Below are 9,633 nucleotides of genomic sequence, written 5' to 3' on the forward strand. Positions count from 1 at the left end.
TGGAGGTGTACCTGTGAATGTATTCCAAGGCATACCTTCAAACTCAGTGCCTCTTTGCTTGACATCATGGGGAAATCAAAATAAATTAGCCAAGACCTCAGAAAAAAATGTAGACCCGGGTAAGTCTGGTTCATCCTTGGGAGCAATTTCCAAAGGCCTGGAGGTACCACAGTCATCTGTACAAACAATAGTACGCCAGTATAAACACCATGGGACCACGCAGCCGTCATACCGTGTTCTGTCTCCTAGAGATGAACGTACTTTGGTGCAGAAAGTACAAATCAATCCCAGAACAACAGAAAATGACCTTGTGAAGATGCTGGAGGAAACAGGTACAAAGTATCTAGATCCAGAGTAAAACGAGTCCTATATCGACATAACCTGAAAGGCCGCTCAGCAAGGAAGAAGCTACTGCTCCAAAACCGCCCTAAAAAAGCCAGACTACGGTTTGCAACTGCACATGGGGACAAATATCGTACTTTTTGGAGGAATGTCCTCTGGTCTGATGAAACAAAAATAGAACTGTTTGGCCATAATGACCATCGTTATGTTTGGAGGAAAAAGGGGGAGGCTAGCAAGCCAAAGAACACCATCCCAACCGTGGAGCACAGGGGTGGCAGCATTATGTTGTGAGGGTGCTTTGCTGCAGGAGGGACTGGTGCACTTCACAAAAAATAGATGGCATCATGAGGCAGGACAATTATGTGGATATATTGAAGCAACATCTCAAGACATCAGTCAGGAAGTTAAAGCTTGGTTGCAAATGGGTCTTCCAAATGGATAATGACCCCAAGCATACTTCCAAAGCTGTGGCAAAATGGCTTAAGGACAACAAAGTCAAGGTATTGGAGTGGCCATCACCAAGCCCTGACCTCAAAAGTTAAACAATTTAAAGGCAATGCTACCAAATACTAGTTGAGTGTATGTGAACTTCTGACCCACTGGGAATGTGATGAAAGAAAGCAAAGCTGAAATAAATAATTCTCTCTACTATTTTTCTGACATTTCACATTATTAAAATAAAGTGGTGATCCTAACTGACCTAAGACAGGGAATTTTTACTAGGATTAAATGTCAGGAATTGTGCAAATCTTAGTTGAAATGTATTTGGCTACGGTGCATGTAAACTTCCGACTTCAACTGTGTATATATATAGATAGATACCGTAGGTTATACAAGTATTAGGCCTAAATGACTCAAGTCTGAAGCGCTTTAGGCTATAGGCATAATTTGAGCACAAAATCCTTTGTTAATCATTTAACTGTATTGTAGTTTCTGTATTGTATTGGTAGCCTAGCAGTTGGAGCATTGGGTTAGGTAGCCTAGCAGTTGGGAGCATTGGGTCAGGTAGCCTAGCAGTTGGAGCATTGGGTTAGGTAGCCTAGCAGTTGGGAGCATTGGGTCAGGTAGCCTAGCAGTTGGGAGCATTGGGTCAGGTAGCCTAGCAGTTGGGAGCATTGGGTCAGGTAGCCTAGCAGTTAGTGCATTGGGTCAGTAACCGAAAGGTTGTTTGTTTGAGTACCCGAGTCGACATGGTGAAAAATCTGTCAATGAGCCCTTGACCAAAGCACTTAACCCTAATTTGCTCCAAAGGCGCCATACTACAATGGCTGACCCTGTAAAATAACACATTTCATTGCACCTATATGTGACAATAAAATAAAAATATATATTTTTAGTTTTCTGGTTTGGTTTTGAGCTCTTGACACAGTAGCACCTGTTAATGTCCTCTCCCCTTCCCTTCTCAATAAACAGATGACTGAAAGTTGAATAAACTCAAGTACAAGACTCAACATGAATCTTTACACACCCACAACAAACTGAGTTGGGCACAGATTCCAGGTTATCAGGTTATCCAAAGGAAGTCCTCTTCATCCACAGGGCAGCAGGTAGGCTAGTGGTTAGCGCATTGGACTAGTAACCGGAAGTTTGCAAGATCAAACACCCAAGCTGAAAAGGTACAAATGTTTTTCTGCCCCTGAACAAGGCAGTTAACCAACTGTTCCTAGGCAGTCATTGAAAATAAGAATTTGTTCTTAACTGACTTGCCTAGTTCAGTAAATAAGAAGTGCACAGGCTACTGTCGCCACTCAAATCCCTGTGCTTTGCTATCCACTTTCACTAGAGGACAGCACATAGAATACCCATAATAGAATAACCATATCATATTTGGTATATGACATTTCTAGGATTAACAAGACATGCAATAATGTTCCTGGTACTAAGGCAGCAATAATTGAATAGGAGATGCCCCACACGGAGCATATCGTATTACTTATGGAGCAAATCAGACTAATCTAATCACAATAGAAAGGGGGAAAAGAGGGGTTCGATAACAAACAACAAATTATTTGGTCCCGAGGGGTATACTACAAAGCGAGATCAATGATTTAGCTAGCCCAATAATGGACTAAAGGAGACTAACGTCACTCCTTGTAGTCCAAGGACCTTCCTTACATGCTCTTTTAAAAGGCGAATTGTCTCTTGCAACCAAAACAGCCATCTAAACGTGAATCAATTCTCAATGTCGGTAGGGTTCTAGAAACATTAAAAAATGCCCTATACTTTTATATCACATCAACATTAATTTCACAAATGCAAAATATAAACTTACTGTACACTAATTTAACCAGTTTTAACACATAAGGTAGTTCGCATCTTTGAATGGGCTATGACTTAGCCAGCTAGCTTCACAGAACATTCTGAAATAACTATGTATTGTTTAAGATAAGCATTAAATGGACATTGTCTAATTGATTCAACAACCAAAAACATTTATCTAAGTTTAGCTTTCTTAATTAAACAGAAAATCAATAGTATTTTATTTATCAAAGTCAGCTGGCTCACTCGTTGATCCTGCTTTGTAGTACACCTCTGGCCTGAAAACATGACATGGCCAGATCACATTTTGTGCATAGCTAGTCTACATGACAATATACTGCTGGCCACAAAATACCAATACATAGCCTTGCGAAGGGAGGGACAAATACAACTGCACAAGTGAAATGACATTGATTGCGACGCCCGTATAGGAGTTGAGCTACATCGTGGTTTTTAGATATGATTTACCTTTCAGGGAGTGTTGACTGTATGCCGCTCATTGGGCTTCCGTTATGTGTTTTTCCCCGACGTAGTCTTTTTTTTATCCAACTAGCATTTTTACCAAAACGACAACCTCTGTATTTTGGAGAATGACTACGTCTTGACCTTTTCAATGTCCGTCCAAGAGCGTTCCACAACGATAAAAAATATTTGAATCCATTAAAATAAAATAAAAATACATGGGCTATTCCACAATGTAGACTTGAATTCGTTGGCTTATTTTGTTTATTCCAGCTATTGATGTAAAAAATGTGGCCAGAGAGAGATAGAGGTAAGTATAAACATGTTCTTCTTTAAAACCATTACAGGGGCGTGCATGAAATAACGCAGTTACATTGATAACACTGAATATGGTGAAATGTTCCGAGAAAAAAAAAGTTAACCTCTCAATATCTTCAGGAGAAACATTAAATGCGAACACATTGTAGCCTGGGCATCGCTTGCCGCTGTCAGCAATAGTCTTTGTCAATGGACCACCGGGAAAATATTAGCAGACTGGCAACCTATTTGTTTCCATGAGAAATACCACTTCACAAAGTTACTCCTTTGAACAATATCTTGACAAGACTCGTCCTTGATCGTCGAGAAGACTCCTGGTCATAGTTTTCCTTTAATTAAGTTATCTCAAATGAAGCTTGGCTTCTTTCGAGTGTCCCTTATTTTTCCTTCCGAAATGTTTTCATGGTAACATTCCCAATTCGCCCCTAATGTTATCCCAGACGAAATTGGTCTTTCATGCCACGAATAATTTCCTAAACTCTGACAACAATGAAAGTGATCCTCGCCGCGTTCTAAAGGTTTTCCGAATCCCCAGTTAATTTACATGAGTGATCTTCACTTTCGAACAGGCCTCTCGTTCTTTACTGTACTGTAGTGCGGATGGAAAAAGGAAACGCTTTCCCACCCACACCCCCCAAAAGGGGGGGAAAAAGCTCCTTTCCTCTTGTCCGCACACAGCATTCGTAACAGCAACTTTTGAAAGCAACACACGGATCTCGACAAATTCCGTTTTCAGTAGCCTTACGTTATTTCCCATTTGACTACTTTTAATGGAATTACATGCATTGAAACCCAAACGAAAGAGTACATTTTCGGAATAGAACTTTCAAAACGCTGTCAGCAGCTAGTTTGGCTGGCCAGCAAATGGGATCGTCGTGATTCTAAAGAAAATGCTCAAATACAGACCAGTAGATGGCCAATGTATTGCACATGATTTATCCAACGGATAAATTAAATGTTTATTCAGCTATTAATTTTGAGGTTATTCAGGATTACTCATCAGAGCACACCGTTTAGACTTTTTATTTCACTTATAATTCACTGTATCACAATCCCAGTGAGTCAGAAGTTGACTGTGCCTTTAAACAGCTTGGAAAATTCCAGAATATGATATCATGGCTTTAGAAGATTCTGATAGGCTAATTGACATCATTTGAGTCAATTGGAGGTGTACCTGTGGATGTATTTCAAGGCCTACCTTCAAACTCAGTGCCTCTTTGCTTGACATCATGGGGAAATCAAAAGAAATTAGCCAAGACCTAAAAAATGTAGACCCGGGCAAGTCTGGTTCATCCTTGGGAGCAATTTCCAAAGGCCTGGAGGTACCACAGTCATACAAACAATAGTACGCCAGTATAAACACCATGGGACCACGCAGCCGTCATACCGTGTTCTGTCTCCTAGAGATGAACGTACTTTGGTGCGAAAAGTGCAAATCAATCCCAGAACAACAGCAAAGGACCTTGTGAAGATGCTGGAGGAAACAGGTACAAAGTATCTAGATCCACAGTAAAACGAGTCCTGTATCGACATAACCTGAAAGGCCGCTCAGCAAGGAAGAAGCTACTGCTCCAAAACCGCCCTAAAAAAGCCAGACTACGGTTTGCAACTGCACATGGGGACAAATATCGTACTTTTTGGAGGAATGTCCTCTGGTCTGATGAAACAAAATTAGAACTGTTTGGCCATAATGACTGCCGTTATGTTTGGAGGAAAAAGGGGGAGGCTATAGCAAGCCAAAGAACACCATCCCAACCGTGGAGCACAGGGGTGGCAGCATTATGTTGTGAGGGTGCTTTGCTGCAGGAGGGACTGGTGCACTTCACAAAAAATAGATGGCATCATGAGGCAGGACAATTATGTGGATATATTGAAGCAACATCTCAAGACATCAATCAGGAAGTTAAAGTTTGGTTGCAAATGGGTCTTCCAAATGGACAATGACCCCAAGCATACTTCCAAAGCTGTGGCAAAATGGCTTAAGGACAACAAAGTCAAGGTATTGGAGTGGCCATCACCAAGCCCTGACCTCAAAAGTTAAACAATTTAAAGGCAATGCTACCAAATACTAGTTGAGTGTCTGTGAACTTCTGACCCACTGGGAATGTGATGAAAGAAAGAAAAGCTGAAATAAATCATTCTCTCTACTATTTTTCTGACATTTCACATTATTAAAATAAAGTGGTGATCCTAACTGACCTAAGACAGGGAATTTTTACTAGGATTAAATGTCAGGAATTGTGCAAATCTGAGTTGAAATGTATTTGGCTAAGGTGTATGTAAACTTCTGACTTCAACTGTGTATATATATAGATAGATACCGTAGGTTATGCAAGTATTAGGCCTAAATGACTCAAGTCTGAAGCGCTTTAGGCTATAGGCATAATTTGAGCACAAAATCCTTTGTTAATCATTTATAGCATCATATATTCTACATGACAGTCTGTTTTGTGGTGTATTCTATACACTGAAAATAACTAATGGTATTCCCTCCTTTGTCTCCCTTATCCATGAGCAGAGGATTTTATGTCTGGTAAATGTATCAGACTTTCCACATCTTTAGCCCATAGCATGGGCAATCTAAGCACTTGGTAATTAGTCACGGTATAGCCTAGACCTACCTGCTTAATAAAGCACTTTATCTGGCTGCATAACATACTATAATAACATAAATTATCTCATCACAAATTCAAATCAATCAGGATTAGTTATTGGTTGTTACAGTCTCATTCATTATTTAGTCATAAAATAACCAAGGTGGAGTGTAGAGGAACTTCCATCAGTGCAATTTCAATCTTGGGGGCACACTTCCTCATGACGCTCTTGGAAACATTACATTAGCATATACTGTCACCCAGAGGACATATAATGTATTGCAAAACCAATTTAAAAATAGTTGCAATAGCAGTATATTAGTGAGACTTGCCTCGGCAGTCACACTTTAAATATTGTACAATATTGACCATACCAGCATATGATCGAAGTACAGCTTAGTTTTGGTTACTGATCAAGGTTACTGAACAATCAGTAACATTCCATGTAAACTGTGATGCAAGGATCAACTTTTTAACTTTAAGCAGCACACACAAACAACATGGTCCAGTAAACCATATTGAATACCAAGTCTGATAATATCATGATTTGTTTGTCAGTTTAAATTAGAAATAGTTTGAAATGTGAAATATTTAATTTGTCAAAACTAAAACACATTGACAAGGTATTAACTAACTTCACTGAGGTAGACAAAATGTTCCATCCTTTTAGCATTCCTATGAGATTACAATAAAATATTTGTGCTAGAGTTTGTATTTAAACCTCTTCAGTGCCACCGACATCAAACACTGATGTCAAACACTCCCTGTGAGGGAGTTCCACAAGTAAAGTCTAAATGAGGTAGAGCTGCATTTGTACAAATGTTGATCAATTGTTCATCAGACATCAAACTCATCAGTTCACCATCAGCAAGTGGATGGACGCAATATCGCAGAGCAGCATCAAACTTGTACTGTAGTTCAGCCACCAAGGGTAAAAGCTGATATACACCAGGGAGACTGCTACTGACTGCCAAAATATTTGAAAAACATTTTGTAGTTAAATATGCATTGGAACACACTGCCCAGGCTCCAGCAGTTTATTTGCATTTCACGTCTGTTTTCATGTGGGGAAAGAGCCCTAAGGATCTGATTGGCTCAGGGGTGTGAAACTATCTCAGACCTCCATCCCAGATTTTACATATTGAACCTGGTTAGATGCCCACCGCTCACAACCACCCAGTAGGTGATCCCTGGAACACAATGTCGGGACTGCAGCTGACGGTCGCCCAATGTGTCTCAGATGAAATACCTCCACCCCAGTCACCTCACTCTTCACTCAGTCTTCCCTGTGTGTCCATTCACCTCTCCCAACTTGCACATCTCATGCCACCTCTTGTACTTTGTCCTGCTTTTCTTGTAGGCAAACTTGGCAATGTCCACCATGAAGACCCAGGCCAGTGTGTACATGGCCAGGCCCCCTCCCTTCATGATGAGGCTGGGCCGGGGAGAGGTGAGCTCACAGTAGAGCATCATGCCACCCACGCCTACACGCACCAGGGCAAAGAGCAGGATAAAGAGCAGGTCCACCGCGTCCCCCCACAGGCTGTCGTAGCGGCCCACCTGCCGGAGGAACCAGCGGGCCTGCAGCAAGGGGTTGGTGATCTCGCTGCCGAAAATCACGGCACATGTCTCCACTGCCGACTTGCCCAGGCCCAGCGCCAACAGGATGCCTGCGATGCTCATGGTGTGGTGGGCCAGCATGACAGGGCCCTCGGTACGGACGCAGATGCACCAGCCAAAGTCGAATAGGAAGTAGCCCAGACTAACCACCAGGGCCAGGATCTGGAGCGGGGTGTTCTCTGTACCTGAGGTCACAAACGGGACAAGGTCAGTTAGTCAAGGTCAATCTCATGCTGCAATTCAAATAGTTGCCATGTATACTGAAATAAATTTAAACTTAATACACCTGCATGCTTTGCAGTAACACACATCCAAACCTCACCTGCATGTGTTAAAGGCCAGGGCCCATCGATGAAGCTAATGTATGCAGTAAGACATACTATGAGGATCCCATGTGTCAGTGTCACCAGCCTGCAGTTCCACTCCTTGCCCCGCTGGCCATTCAGGTAACAGAATGCAAAGTAGAGTGAAATCCAGCCAATCAGGCAGCAGCACACCTCCAAAAGTATCATTGTTGTTGCTGTACAGGGGAAACCAGAGTCAACTTGACATTACTATGTCAAACAGAGGCAATGTCATATCTAGGCATACACTAGTATAATCTCCGATTTAGTTTTATCCCCCAATAGCCTAAGCTACATAATATTCATATCACATAATTAAAATATTTAGTGTTCATATTTTACAGTTATTGTTACATTTTGTTAAATAACTAGGGCTACAAGGTGTCAATTGTAGTCAGAGAACAGGCTTATTAGTTCAATGCTTACGCTATGTAATTTAAAACATGTACCATATGTCACACTTTTTTGCTCCAAAACCTAGGCTTTCTTAAGAATATGGTCAAACAACAAAACAATGTAATACTTGTAGCCATAATAATAGGCTAGCAACAATCAAGAAGATCATAGCCGAAATGCTAGCATACAACTATAGCCTACATACCTTTATCTTCTACTCTCCAGATGCATCCTAACCTGGCATTCATGTCTGAAATATCAACTCCAACAAATGTCCACCATCTTCAGCCTCCATTGGTGTTGCTATGACCTTTCAGATCTGGCTCGAAAGTCATTCCAAAAAGGCCTGGCACATTTGAAACGGAGCGCATGTTAACTTTTTCACTGCAATAAAACGTCAAGCAAGCCTACTACAATAAATTAGTCCCCTAGCTAGTCTACATCCCTTGCCCCTGGTTCTCAAGCAGCTTTAGCCTCTTATGAGATTAGTCGATTCCCTCCAGCTACCCTGGCTGTAGAACAAGCAAGAGATATGCAGTCCTACATTTACGGTCTCCTCAACAGACTACATGCAACAGTCTCTATGACTGAAACGTTGATGATATGAGAATGTAGTGAAATATAGGACATTGTAGTGAATATAGACGAGCCTAGGAAGACAGGTATCCTCAAAATCTAGACTGAATCACGCTATGTGTCATTAGTGGAGCGTAACAAACTAGCAACAGAGCTGAACTCAGTCTGGATTTCTAGGTGACAGGCATTACAAGCATGGGAATTAAAAGTGAGACACATGTGTGCAGGATCTACCAGCATCATAACACATTCTAGGGAACTGGTGTTTCCATGTATGTTTAGGCTACTACATGCTCAATGGCATGACGATAGACCGGCTACCACATTTTCCCTCGGGACTGTTAGTTAATGACACTTAGAGCTGTGTGTGAAGCAGACAGAAGCAGACAGGCAGCTTTATCCCGCATCCAGATTAACCATAATCTGACTGGCAGGACAGTCAGGACTAGGTTGTCTCTGGTTATTGCCCCAAAGTACTCCAGGTCATTTGAGGTGAATGACATCTTACATCTTTGTCTTCATGCTATCATCTCAACAGTAGTAATGACAATTACTCCATCTGCTAGATAAAATATAAAAAAACATGCATATCCCATATCGATACATCCATGCCCTAGAGACTACACTAAAACTTGTTACAATGTAACAAAGTGTGTTTAATGAAAATAACTAAATGTAACAATGTATGCATTGGACCATTGATAGATCACACTGAAACACAT

General features: G+C 41.3%; 2 protein-coding genes across 4 annotated transcripts in view; both read right to left on the reverse strand.

The window, feature by feature from the left end:
* Positions 1-3,953, reverse strand: part of arhgef12b (Rho guanine nucleotide exchange factor (GEF) 12b) — a 127,367-nt gene extending 123,414 nt beyond the window's left edge. For all 3 annotated transcript variants that reach the window (XM_035779849.2, XM_035779848.2, XM_035779847.2), the window contains exon 1: positions 3,070-3,953. In XM_035779849.2, the coding sequence (XP_035635742.1) occupies positions 3,070-3,101 (32 nt within the window). In that variant the 5' untranslated portion in view covers positions 3,102-3,953. The remainder of the gene's footprint in view (positions 1-3,069) is intronic.
* A 298-nt stretch (positions 3,954-4,251) lies between these two features.
* On the reverse strand, positions 4,252-9,571 carry tlcd5b (TLC domain containing 5b). The gene is made up of 3 exons (XM_035781418.2): positions 8,541-9,571; positions 7,918-8,115; positions 4,252-7,780 (listed from the first exon to the last, which is right to left on the reverse strand). The coding sequence occupies exons 1-3, from the start codon at positions 8,581-8,583 to the stop codon at positions 7,248-7,250; spliced, it is 774 nt and encodes a 257-aa protein (XP_035637311.1). The 5' UTR covers positions 8,584-9,571; the 3' UTR covers positions 4,252-7,247.
* Positions 9,572-9,633: the final 62 nt, after the last annotated feature.

Source organism: Oncorhynchus keta, chromosome 11 (genome assembly GCF_023373465.1).
Source record: "Oncorhynchus keta strain PuntledgeMale-10-30-2019 chromosome 11, Oket_V2, whole genome shotgun sequence".
Taxonomy (NCBI): domain Eukaryota; kingdom Metazoa; phylum Chordata; class Actinopteri; order Salmoniformes; family Salmonidae; genus Oncorhynchus; species Oncorhynchus keta.

Excerpts from the sequence above, each read along its gene's own strand:
- tlcd5b (XM_035781418.2), bottom strand. The coding sequence starts at position 8,583 with ATGAATGCCAGGTTAGGATGCATCTGGAGAGTAGAAGATAAAG. Across the intron at positions 8,116-8,540 it reads CTGGAGAGTAGAAGATAAAG|CAACAACAATGATACTTTTG; the intron begins GTATGTAGGCTA and ends TCCCCTGTACAG. Across the intron at positions 7,781-7,917 it reads CTGGCCTTTAACACATGCAG|GTACAGAGAACACCCCGCTC; the intron begins GTGAGGTTTGGA and ends TTGTGACCTCAG.